Source organism: Dasypus novemcinctus, chromosome 3, assembly GCF_030445035.2.
Source record: "Dasypus novemcinctus isolate mDasNov1 chromosome 3, mDasNov1.1.hap2, whole genome shotgun sequence".
NCBI classification, from domain to species: domain Eukaryota; kingdom Metazoa; phylum Chordata; class Mammalia; order Cingulata; family Dasypodidae; genus Dasypus; species Dasypus novemcinctus.
In genome coordinates, this window is record NC_080675.1 from 138193320 (window position 1) to 138207162 (window position 13843).

Genomic DNA, 13843 nt, shown 5'->3' on the forward strand with positions numbered 1-13843 from the left:
GCACCAAAGTCTGTTGCCCTGTGTTGGAAAAAGAGGCTGCCAATGTTCAGCCTTTTTCCTCTTAAGGCTCCATGGTCCCAGCTTCTTACAATATCAGCGGTAGGCTGGGATAAGTTTTGTCTCTCTCCTGGGGCTCATTTTTCTCCACGCTCAGCTGCTCTGCTCTCTCCCATGTGTTTACTTCCCAGGCTCCAGGTCAGAATTCCCACTAATTATTCTGCCATATTGGTTTCTCTGTGAGTCCCCACCTATCAAGGGTCAGGAACTAAATGTCCTACTAATGTGGCCCAATCAGAGCTCTAATCATAATTTAATCATGCCCAGAGGAATGGACCAGCTTACAAACATAAATCCAATATCTGTTTTTCGAATTCATAAACAATGCCAAACTGCTATAATGGCCAACTGATTTTTGATAAGCCTACCAAGTCCACTTTTCTGGGACAGAACAGTCCCTTCAACAAATGGTGCTGGGAGAACTGTATATCCATAATCAAAAGAATGAAAGAGGACCCTATCTCACTCCCTATACAAGAATCAACTGAAAATGGATCAAAGACCCAAATATAAAAGCCACGACAATAAAACTCCTAGAAGATAATGTAGGGAAACCTCTACAAGACCTTGTAGTAGGTGGATGTCTCTTAAACCTTACACCCAAAGCACGAGAAAAAATAGATAAATGGGACCACCTCAAAATTTAAAACTTCTGTACCTCAAAGGACTTTGTGAAGAGGGTAAAAAGGTAGCCTACTCAGTGGGAGAAAATATTTGGAAATCATATATCCAACAAGGGTCTAGTATCTATGATATAGAAAGAGATCCTACAGCTCAACAATAAAGACAAATGACCTATTTAAACAATGGGTAAAAGACCTGAATAGACATTTTTCTAAAGAAGAAATACAAATGGTGAAAAAACACATGAAAAATGTTCAACATCATTGCCTATTAGGGAAATGCAAATCAAAGCTACAGTGAGATATCATTTCACACCTACTGAAATGGTCACTATTAACAAAACAGAAAACTACAAGTGTTGGAGAGAATATGGAGAGATAGGAACACTTATTGACTCTTGGTGGAAATGTAGAATGGTACAGCCACTGTGGAAGTTTGTTTGGTGGTTCCTAAAGAAGTTGAATGTAGATCTACCATGTGACCCAGCAATACAACTACTAGGTATATACCCAGAATCACTGCGAGCAGTGACATGAACAGACATCGGCACACTGATGTTCATAGCGGCATTGTTCACAACTGCCAAAAGATGGAAACAACCTATGTGTCCGTCAGTTGACAAATGGATAAACAAACTGTTATATATATATACATGATGGAATATTAGTCAGCTGTAAGAAAAAATGAAATCATGAAGCATTTGACAATGTAGATTAACCTTGAGGACATTATGTTGAGTGAAGCAAGCCAGATACAAAAGGACAAATATTGTAGGATTTCACTATTATGAACTAAATATAATGAGTGAGTTCATGGAGTTAATAGCTGGAATATAAATCACCAGAGAATAGGATGTGGTTAGAGAATGGAAGGCTGAGGTTTAAGCTGTTCAGAATTGCTAAAAAGTTGTTTGTAAATGTTTGGAAATGAATAGAAATGGTGAAAGCACATTATAGGATTTTTTTTATCCTCTCCTCCTCCCCACACCGATGACTTTCTTGTCTGTTTGCTTGTGTTTGCTCATTGTTTGGCTCGTCTGCTCATTGGTTTTGCTTGTTGTCTGTTTTTGTTTTTTCTTTAGGAGGCACCAGGAAAGCTTGGGACCTCCCATATGGGAGGCAGGCCCTCAACTACTTGAGCCACATCCACTCCCCACATTATAAGATTTTTAAATTAGTAACACTAACATATGGATATGATAGTGGGATTGTGTGTTTTTTGGTCATTTTTTGGAGTAATGAAAATGCACTAATATTAATTGAAGTGATTATACTATCAATGATCATATGCTTTAGATAAATTATATGGTTTATAAACAAAAGAATAATAGGGTGGCTTGGGGGAAAATACATCAAATGTAAGATATGGACTATAGTAGTAATACTTTGATGATGCACTTTCATAATTCTTTACAAATATTGCACAAAAATGCAAGGTATTTGCAGTGGGGTGATGTATGGGAGCCCTGCATGATGTTATGCATGTTTGTTTTGTAAGTTCACAACCTTTACTATATACTTTTTATTTACATATGTTCATGTATGACTGATATACCTCAATAAATTGTTTTCAAAATGGAAAAAAAAGAATGATGTTTGCTGTATTAGTCAGCTAAAGGGGTGCTGGTGCAAAAATACCAGAAATCTGTTGGCTTTTATAAAGGGTATTTATTTAGGGTAGAAGCTTACAGTCAAAAGGCCATAAAGAGTAAGTTACTGCACTCACCAAAGTCTGTTGCTATGTTTTGGAGCAAGATGGATGCTGGTCTCTGTGAGGGTTCAGCCTTCCTCTTCCTCCTAAGGCTCCATGATCCCAGCTTCTTCTGATCTCAGCTGTAGGCTGGCATAAGGCTCGTCTCTCTCCCCAGGGCTCGTTTCTTTATGGGCTTTCTCAGCTGTTCAGAGCTCTAGGCTCTTCAGCAGCAAACTATCAGGTGAACAGCTCAGCTCTCTACCCAGGGCTCCAGGGTCCAAAACTAAACTCTCTGTGTTCTCCTTCTCTGTGTATTTACCTCCCTGTCTTTGATTGAGCATCTGTTTATATAGGCTACAAAGGGGAGGCAGGGGGCAGGGACTCAAACCAAGTCACCCTAATGATGTGATCAAATAAAAGCCCTAATCTTGATTTAATAAAAGTGAAACCTCTGAATCTAATAAAATCTAATATGCCCAGAGGAATAGACCAGTTTACAAACACAATCAAATATCTATTTTTGGAATTCATAAACAATACCAAACTGCCACATTTGCTGTAGGTTTTTTTCTGTTGGATACTCTTTTAATTTATGAAAGTTCCCTTCTATTCCTACTTTACAGAGAACTTTTAAAATGAAAAAATGTTCCCATGCAATAAAATAATCTTTTTCTTTGAATCTGTTAACCTGGTCAACTATTTTATAAATTATCTTATGTGAATCCATCCTTGCAATTCTGGAATAAATCCAACTTGGTTATGAGTTATTACCCCTTGTTCTGGTTATCTATGTCTACGTAACAAACTGCTCAAATGGAAGCTGCCAGTGTCTTAAGGCCTGAAACTGAAAACTGGCAAAAGGACACTTCTTCCATATTCTATGGTCAAGGAGCCTGCTCAGATTCTAGGAGGAAGGGATAGAGTCCCCAACTCTTTTGTTTTAGGAGGTACTGGGGATTGAACCTGGGACCTTGTACATGCAAAGCAGGCACTCAACCACTGAGCTATACTTGCTTTGTTTAGTCCCCAACTCTTAATGGAAGGAAAGTGAAAGAATTTGCGGTCATCTTTAATCCACAGCATCTTTTTATACACAGGTTTAGTTTAGAATTTTTTATTTAGATTTTGTTTAAAATTTTTACATATTTGTTCATAAGTGAGATTGGTCCATAATTTTACTTTCTTGTACTATCCCTAAAAGATTTGGAGATCAGAGGTATTTGGTCCTCAGAAAATAGGTGGGAATGTAGGGAGTGTGGTAATTCCCCTTTTAATATTCTCTTCAAGACAGTAGAATATTGATGATGCAAAATTGGTACACCATTGGAATAAGCTCTTATTTAAAGTTTGTAAAATTTGCCTGTAAAACCATTTGGACCTGATAATTTTCTTTGTGGAGATATTTTTAATTACTCATATAATTAATGGCTATTCTTGCCTTAGTTTTGGCACATTACAGATTTTCAAATTTATTGGCCTAAAGTTGTATATTCTATTTATAATTTCTTTTATATTCTGTTTTAATTCCTGGTTCTGTTTATCCTCTTTCTTTCTCTTTTCTAAACCAAACTTCACCAGAGATTTGTCATTGTAGTATTCTTTTAAAAGAACCAATTCTTGCTTATATCCTGATACAATTTCTGTTTCCACCTTTATAACTTTCATTACATGCACACCTCAGAAATATTGCAGGTGCAGTTCCAGAGCACCACAACAAAATTAATATCATAATAAAGCAAATCACACCATTTTTTGGTTTGCCAAGGCATATAAATGTTTACACTATTCTGTAGTCTATTAAGTAGGCAATAGCATCATGTCTACAAAAGCAATGTACACACCTTAATAAAAATATGACAGAGACACGAAGTGAGCATATGGTGTTTGAAAAATTGTGCTGATAGACTTGCTCAAAGCAGGGTTGCCACAAACCTTCAATTTGTAAAAACACAATTTCTGTGAAGTGCAATAAAATGAGATATGCCTGTACTTTCTCTAGGTTTACTCAGCTGCTCTTTTCCTAATCTCCTAAATTGTATGGTTAGCACATTAATTTTAAGACTTCTTTCTTTTTCAATAAAACCAATTATGTTACAAATTTTCTTTTAAATAACATGTATGCTACATTCCACAAGATTTCTAAGTTCTAAGTGGTTTAATTTTCCATTATGATTTCTTTCTGAACCAAAGGGTTATATAAAAGTACATTTTCTAGATTCCAAATGTATAAGAATTATGTATCTTTTCACATTTTGATCAGAAATATGGTCATTATGAATTTCTTAAAATTCATTGGGATTTCCTTTATGGTCAAGTACATGGTCATTTTGTAAATGTTACACAAGTACTTGAGTGTGTCCTCTATTTAAGTACACCTTTCTATATATGTCTATTGAATTAAGCATGTTAACTGTGTTGTTTAAATCTTTTTCTTTACAAGTTTTGCTGCTTGATTTATTATATTGAGGGAAGTGTGTCTAAATCTTACACTATAAAGGTGAATTTTACAATTTCTCCCTATACTTCTAGCAATTTTTGTTTCATTTATTTTGAATTATTTTATTAGTTCCATCTAAGTTTAGAATTTTTATGTATTTCTTGGTAAACTAAATATTTATTTTTACATATTATCTATCTGTAAAAATGCTTTTTGGTTTTAACCTCAATTTTTACCTCAACTTTTAAGTTAATATTTGTCTGCAATATATTTTCCAGACTTTTGTTTACAATCATTACATATCCTTAATGTTTTAGGTATCCATATAAATAGATATTTAAAATCTAATTTATAATGTTTGTTTTTTTAACTTACCAAATAGTCCATTTGTATCCACTTTAAATATATATATATATATATAAAACATGGACTCATTTCAGTTACTTATTTGTCCATTTTTTGCCTGTTTTCCTTCTCCTTTCTTGTTGATTTTGACTTTTTTGTTAGTTTTCTTATTCCCCCCCCAACTTATATTTTTTTAATGGTTACTTTTGAAACTTTACTATGGATATCTAACAAATTTTAACATAAATCAATATTTTGACCCTCTTCAAACAACCTTAGTACACTAATTTCAAACATACTCTCTAATCTAGCATTATTCTTTTCAGTTTTTAGATCCGTACTTTTTAACCATACAATTAAAACTTTATTATCATCATCATTTTACACAGAAAATGTTTATATTTACTGATTTCTTTGCTTACTTTCTTGCATTGAGACTTTTCTTCTGAGATCATTTTCCCTAATCCAGAAGTAACTCTTTTAGAAGTTCTGTTTCGTGAAAGACTGCTGGTGGTAAACTCTTTTTGTTCTTTTGTTTTGTTTTATTTTGCTTTTGCTTAGTTTAGCCTGAATCTTTTGTCCTCATTCTTGAAATATAATTGTCCTGGGAACACAATTATGTGTTTGTTTTTTTTCTCCTCAGCTCTTTGAAGGTAATAGTCCACTGGATTCTGGCTTACGTGGCTGTCTTGAGAAGTATGCAGTCAGTCTAATTGTTGTTCCTCTGTAAGTGAATGGTCTTTTCTTTCTGATTTCTTTTAAGATCTTCTCTTTGTCTTTGTTGCCCTACACTTTCACTATAATGTGTCTGAGTATGGATTTATTATAATTTTTCCTACTAGATATGCTTTGCCCTTCCTGTAGTGTGGATGAATGCATTTACATCAGTTCTGAAAATTCTCAGCCATTCTCTTCAAACATTCCTTCGCCTCTATTGCTGTATTCCTTCCTTCTGGGATTCCAAATAATCTATGCTGGACTTTTTTTTCAAATCCTCTTTGTCTTATCCTCTCTTTCATATTTCTATGTCTTGGTCACCTAGGTAATTTTTTTTCAGTCCAATCTTCCAATTTTTTAACTCTTACCAGCTGTGTTTAATCTATTCAAATGAGTTTTAAATGTCAACAATTATATATTAAATTTCTTGGAAGCGGACTTGGCCCAGTGGATAGGGCATCCGTCTACCACATGGGAGGTCCGCGGTTCAAACCCCGGGCCTCCTTAACCCGTGTGGAGCTGGCCCATGCGCAGTGCTGATGCGTGCAAGGAGTGCCGCCCAATGCAGGGGTGTCTCCGCGTAGGGGAGCCCCATGCGCAAGGAGTGCGCCCTGTAAGGAAAGCCACCCAGCACAAAAGAAATTTCAGCCTGCCCAGGAATGGCGCCGCATACACGGAGAGCTGATGCAGCAAGATGACCTAACAAAAAGACACAGATTCCCATGTCATTGACAACAACAGTAGCGGACCAAAGAACAATGCAGCAAATGGACACAGAGAACAGACAACCGGGGTGGGGTGGAGGGGTGGGGGCAGAAGGGGAGAAAAATAAATAAAAATAAAAATCTAAAAAAAAAAAAATTATGTATTAAATTTCTTAAAGTTATATCTGGATCTTTTATAAATTTTCTAGGTCAATTTTGATAGTCTCTTGTTCCTTGCTCCTTGTGATTCTACCATTTATTTCTTTATACATTCTATTAATTTTATTGTTGAGATCTGTTTATTTCAATATCTTATATCCTTTAACATACAGGTCTTTGTTTATTGTTTCTACTTATTTTCACTCATGTTAGGCTTGCTTCTTGTATGTATTATCATCACTGTGAGCTCATATTTGTTTCGTTTTAATCAGTGGGAATCTTGGAGGCTAAATAAGAGATGGTTCCCTCCAGTGAAAATTATGATTACTTCTTCAGAAGTCGGAGGCCACTATCAACTTGAGGACATTTTAGTCCCCCTTCTGGGTCTCCTACCTTGAGGCTTTCTCGAGGAAAGCCCCTGACTGGAATGCTGATATGTGCACCTGCCTTTAAGGGAAGTTCTCCTATTGAGTTTGCTTAGTGTGCACAGCTCCAGTTCAAAATTCATTTCACTGGCTTTGGGGAATAGAATGGGTGGTGCTGATGAAATTATACCCTTAAAGGTTTCCCTTATTTCCTATGAGCCAAGAATTGCTTTAAAAATAATCTTTTTTCTCAGGAATACAGTTTTATAGTAGGAGGACCTTTTTGGAAAACCTAATTCTACCATACTACTGGAAGCTGACACTAATTTTTTAACCAGAAGTTGAAAATTCAAAGGTATGGTAGGGTATAGGGAAAAGAAGTTTTAACCTGTTTTTCAGAGGTATTAGGAAAGGAAAGTCATCATAATTTGAGCAAAGGCTTAAAAAAGTCATTCTATATTTCTGTAAGGTACAAAAAAAATCAATGCTAACTCATAAGGCTAATTGTGCACATCTTTTCCCAAATCCATTTTCAGTAACAACACATTGGGAATTTTAAATTGGAAAATGGGAAACTGGATTTGGCTCAATGGATTGGCATCTGCCTACCACATGAGAGGTCTAGGGTTCAAACCCAGGACCTCCTGACCTGTGTGATGAGCTGGCCCATGAGCAATGCTGATGCACTCAAGGAGTGCCGTGCCACACAGGGGTGTCCCACACATAGGGGAGCCCCACGTGCAAGGAGTGCACCGCCCCGTAAGGAGAGCCACCCAGCACAAAAAAAATGCAACCTGCCCAGGAGTGGTGTCGCACACTCTGAGAGCTGACACAGCAAGATAACACAACAAAAAGATACACAGATTCCCAGTGCTGCTGACAAGAATATAAGCAGTCACAGAAGAAGATACAGCAAATGGACACAGAGAGCAGACACCTGGGGGCGGAGAAGGGGAGAGAAATAAATAAAAAAGAAATCATTAAAAAAAAATTGGAAAATGCCTTTAATCAAGACTTTTTTTTTTTTGAGACCCAGTTGTTAAACATTTATCAGCATACCACTGGACAAAAACCCCTCCAGTCTCGTGGCCCCATTCATCCATATATCTCCCACTCCCACCCCATGCCTGGCATGAACTTTCATCCCAAGCCAGAATGGATATGAATTGTCCCCCACAAATGTACTCGTTCTGGCCTTATACATCTGCTATGGCACCATTTAATCTGGGATGTGCTTTCCTCTACCCTGGCTCCCTCCTCAACCCCTTCAGAGACTTCTTGCAACCTTAACACATAGCCCTTTGTTCCTAGCCGACTCAAGGTCAAGACTGATCCTGTTGATTTTAACAGAATGGACATTTTATTTGAACAGTCCCTCAGAGCTATCCATATCACTCACTTCACAATTAATCACATTCTGGCCTATGATTGCTTTTCTATTTTTGCCCCAAATTTTTAGTTGAACCATTTATTGTTATTAACACTGTCTATAAATTTAAATAAAGAAACCTATGCATTTTCACCATAAATGTGAATGGTTAACAACAACTGCTGTCTGAAAGTTCTAGACCAGATGTAATATAACCAAGTCCAAGTTTGGTTCTTCCACTAACTCATTCTACCCTTGGGCATATCATTCAGAGTGTGGTTCCTCAAGGGCAGGGAAGCCATCACTGTTTTTGTTTTTTAAAGATTTATTTTTTATTTATTTCTCTCCCCTTCCCCGCCTCCCCTCCACCCCCGCAAGTTGTCTGTTCTCTGTGTCCATTTGCTGTGTATTCTACTGTGTCTGCTTGTATTCTTGTCAGAGGTACCTGGAATCTGTGTTTCTTTTTGTTGCGTCATCTTGCTGCGTCAGCTCTCTGTGTGTGTGGCGCCACTCCTGGGCAGGCTGAACTTTTTTCGTGCTGGGCGGCTCTCCTTATAGGGCGCACTCCTTGCGCGTGGGGCTCCCCTACGCAGGGGACACCCCTGTGTGGCACGGCACTCCTTGCACGCATCAGCACTATACGTGGGCCAGCTCACCACATGGGTCAGGAGGCCCTGGGTTTGAACCTTGGATCTCCCATGTGGTAGGTGGACGCCCTATCTGTTGGGCCAAATCTGCTTCCCACCATCACTGTTTAATAGCTGTCATACAATAGATGAAGAACAATCATTTGAAAATCTGAATTAAAAGCCCCCTCTTCTCCATTTCCACATTTATTAAATACTAGACCAGAGGATCTGAAAAGATCCTTCCAACACTCTTATTTGGTGATTTGGTGTCTTGTCTCCACAATTAAATTGTAAGCTCCTTGAGAGCAGGGTCTTAGAGAGATGACACAGTGCAATGGAAGACACACAGGCTTTAATGTTGGATGTATCTGTGTGTTTGAATCTTAGCCCCACCACCTACTAGTTTTGTTGCCTTAAACGAGGCAGATGATGGAGAAAACAATAAAATCTGCTTCATGAAGTCATTTTGAAGTTTAACTGAGAGAATGTCATATAGCACCAGGCATAGTAACAGGCACACAACAATGTTTCCTTGCCTTGGGTCTGTAGGGCCTCTGCAGAGCCATTCCATAGTGGCTGCAGAGCTGGTATATGTGGCCTGGAAATCAGTCAGGGTGCATGGTCTGAGATATTCAGTCTTCCTTTTTCATTACACTGTGGTCAGCAGTTTCGGGCCCCAGGTTTTGAGGAGACCACACCCTCCCTTCCTCTCCAAGACCATTCTAACTCCCAAAGATGAGTAGGTAGATCTGGCATCTGGCAGATGATTCCCTTTTTTCTTTTCAGGAAATCTGAAAAGGTTGAGTTTATGGGAATGCAAGAGGGCAAGTGATTTTAAATCTTCAGAAAAGCTCATCTAGAGGTGGGGGCAAGCTCTAGAAAGGTTTAACTCTGCAGAAGACTCTAGGTGCCCCCTGGCCACCCCTGACCTCACTGGGCTTCCAGGCCAGCACCTGGGCCCTCCCCAAAGGCTTAGCCAGGCATTTCTTTCCCCCACGTTAGGTTCCTATGGGGTCTCCCAGGGAGTCATCACTCAGCAAGGAGGCCACAGCCCCAGACACAGGGTTTGTTCCCAGATTCCTCTACATTCTGATCCTAGACTCTCAGCTGGGAGAGAAATAGGCCTAAAGCTCACCAACAAATTCCGGCGTCCCAAAAATGTTCTTAAACTCAACTCCATCTTCTATTTCATGAGCCAGGCCAAAGTCAATCAGCTTGATGTGCGGAATGGGGATATTCTTGTCTAACAACATAATGTTTTCTGGCTGGAGGAAAAAAAAGAAAGAAAAGAAAAGAAGGTAATTAAAGCCCCGTTTTATGTTTTTGCTTTGGGGTTTGGTAACTAAACAGCATAAATTCTTTCTTGTTATTGTATCCTGTAAACTCGAAAGCAGGCATAGAGCCGAGGGCAAGGCCTGGGTTTTTCCCCAAACTCCTGCTGAGAGCAGGACTTAAGAGATTTGAGCTCTACTCCCCTTTCTGTCTCTAGGAGGCAGATCCATTTACTGCAGTGCCTCCGTTTCCCAATCTTTAAACCGGGCCAGTGAGATACTTGCATTTCATATCAACAAAACCGCAGCCTCTGTGAGTGTGATGGGGGTGGAGGTGATGCAGCTTAGCCTGGGTTTACACACGACTTAGTGGCCTTGTCTTCCTGACTGCCTCTCTCCCCGGCCAGCCAACTTCCTGTTGACAAGGCTCCCCTCCTTCTAGACGAACTGTATGACCCACGCTTCTCTCTGTGTTGAACTAATTTTGACCCTCAACAGGCCACAGGAAAAAAATGTACCTGATTTTCAGGGAAAATACCAGTAGCCCAGGCTATTTCTAGCTCAGCAAACAGTGGCCGGTGAGATACAATAATATGGGTATGTTGTAAGAAATGGACTATAGTTAGCAGTAATACTTTGATGTGTTCTTTCATAATATGTAACAAATGTTCCACAACATTGCAAGGTATGGGTGGTGGGGTGATTGTATGGGAATTCTATATGGTATGCATGATTGTTTTGTAAACTCACAACTTCTCTAACTAAAAAAGACAATTAGAAAGTGTCACCTAAAAGAGGCTAACTGGTTCTAAGACAACATAAGTATATATGAAAAAAAAGAAATAAAATCAGAGAAGTTATCAGAATAATTTTTAATCACTTCAATCTAGAGTTTTGCATTCCTGTCCCACAATAGAAGCAGAAAAATAAAATATGATTACAATGATGTGAGTGTGTGTTGGGGGGGCAGGGGACAGCCCTGCCCTGGCCCTCACGTGCCCTGGGCTCCCAGAGAGGCTTGAACAAGGTCCTCAGCCCCACCCCTCTCACTGCCACCCACTATTCAGAGTGCAAGGTGGGTGGGCAGCCCTCTCCTTCATTCTCTCTCTCCCACTCCTCACCACTACACACTGTTCAAAATGCAACATCCTGCAACATACAACCATTCAAACACTTTTGAACACAACTGTTCAAAGCAGCATATTCATAAAGCCAAAAAATGGAAACGACTTGGAATTTTGACCAACAGTTGAATGGAAAAACAAAATGTGATACAGCCATACAATGGAATACTTGGTCTCAAAACAGAATGAAGTACCAATACATGCTACCTCATGGACGAACCTTGAAAACACTTTGCTAAGTGAAAGAAGCCAAACACAAAGACCACATATTGTATGATTCCATTCATATGAAATACCTAGACTAGGCAAGCCTATATAGACAGAAAGTAGATTGGCCGTTGCCAGGGGCTGAGAAGGCTGAGGAGAAATGGGGAGTGTCTGCTGATGGGTTCAAGGTTTCTTTAGGGGATGATAAAGTGTTCTAAAAATTGATTATAGTATTGTTTGTACAAATTCTGCTAAATGTATACTTTAAATGAATGAATTGTGTGGTGCGTGAATGGTTTCTCAATAAAGATGTGACGGATGAGCGAATGTTTTGAAACACTGAATGTCCCTGTTTCTTAATATTTTGCGCTGCCTGGAAGGCCTTCCGTGCAATCTCTGCCTACTGAAATCTGAGCCAGGCTTCCAAGTCTACCTCAACCCCCTTTGTCCCTGAAGCCGTTCCTCATGTGCCCTGAGCTGCCTCCAGGCCCCCAGAAGTGAACCCGCCCTCTCCTAAGCCCCTTCACACTTCCTGAATCTTTTTTTAAAATGACAGTCGGCACATTCTCCCTTGTCCGCTAGTCCTTTGCCGTCTTTGCCCTAGCTCCCCTCCAGACCCTCGGCTGGCAGGAGGATGCTTGCCCCCACGGAGCTTAGCACGAAGACTGGCACGTTGAAAGTGGCAGCAACTGTTCGCTGAACTGACCTTGAATCTGAACCGAAGACTCACCCCAGGTGTCCCCAACCCAAACTTCCAGGCTGAGGCACTGGTGACCTCACATCAAAGTGACTGGCAACTTTCCTTCGAGGGAGCAGGCAGCCCCCTATTTTTTCCCTTTTTTAAAAAAATAATGCATTTCCTTTTCCCTTTTTAAATTGTTTTTTTCTTCCTCTCTGGAGAGTTCTCTCAACATTAGTTTGAAAATGTGTGAAAGTCCTTTCCCAAGGCAGAGTGAATTCTGAGGCTCGGCACAAAGGTGGGGTGGAGGCAAGGGAAAATCAGGAGACAGAACCAAGGCGGGCGACCCCACTCGGGGGCCCCTGACCTGCCGCCCGGGGCACCCAGGGATCTCCGCCCGGCACTTAGTGCTCATCACCCTCCACCTCGTCTATAGGCCGCTCCTCCTCCCTCCAATCCACACATGTCCCTCGGGCCACCGTGTTGGGACCTCTCTGGTCATCCAGGGAGAAGGCCCCGAGGCTTCTCTTCCCACGGCCCAGGCCCAGACCTTCCTGAGTGCCGCGGCGCAGTCAGGGCCCAGGGCACCAGCTCCTGAGACACGCTGAACGGGGAGGGCAGCCGTGGAGGACGGAGGTGAACACATGGTGAGCCCCAGTATGGGATCGGGGAGGGGATGGGAACGGTCCTTGCCTCACATCCTTTTGCTTCTGTGGCCCACAGTCCAGGGGAAATGACGTCACACACACTGGCTTGTGAGAACCTCAGGGCAAGGCCACGTTTTCTCCCCCGAGTCCCATCCGTCCACAGCCCCACCTCAAGAACCTAAAGCACACAGCAGGAGACTTCACACACTGCCCCTCATCGCCTGCCCCAAACCTGGCTAATTTCTCTTCATATTTCAGTAAAGATAGTACCTCTTCCAGAAGGCCTTCCCTGACCCCACCTCCCCATCTCCAAACACCCCGTACCACCCCCATTGCAGTGCTTCTTACACTTCAGTCCCCATCAGCTTACTTATCTGTCTCCTCCCACTGGACTGTGAGCTTCCCAAGTGTTTTATTCCTATCAGTGTCCCAGAACCTTCTATAGAGCCTGGCATACACCAGGGACTCAATAAATGTTTCCTGAGGAATGATAGCTACTATTTATTAAGCCCTTCCAGTATGTAGGGCCCAGTGCTAACCATGCATGTGACATACTTACACCTCACTGAACACTCCTTTCCCTTTTTTCAGAAAAAGAAAGCAAGATTGAATTGCTAGCACATGGCCACAAATAATTTTTATCTTTACATGTCAAACTCCAAAGCTACCTAACCGTTAGACTGAATGAGCCCCTTCTCTGTTTCTCAAGGGCCTTGTAGGTCTATCCCAGGAATGCCACTTGGTCTTGGCAACCTGAGGCAATCTTGTGCCCTGGCTCAGACCCTGCTTCTTTCCTTCTGTGGCACCTTCTTCCCAA

The 13843-nt window shown here is 40.6% G+C and overlaps 1 protein-coding gene across 4 annotated transcripts in view; it reads right to left on the bottom strand.

Moving 5' to 3' along the window:
- DAPK2 (death associated protein kinase 2) overlaps positions 1–13843 on the bottom strand; it is a 143012-nt gene that overhangs the window by 27834 nt on the left and 101335 nt on the right. For all 4 annotated transcript variants that reach the window (XM_058294324.1, XM_023591194.3, XM_058294323.2 and 1 more), the window contains one exon: positions 10234–10363. In XM_058294324.1, the coding sequence (XP_058150307.1) occupies positions 10234–10363 (130 nt within the window). The remainder of the gene's footprint in view (positions 1–10233; positions 10364–13843) is intronic.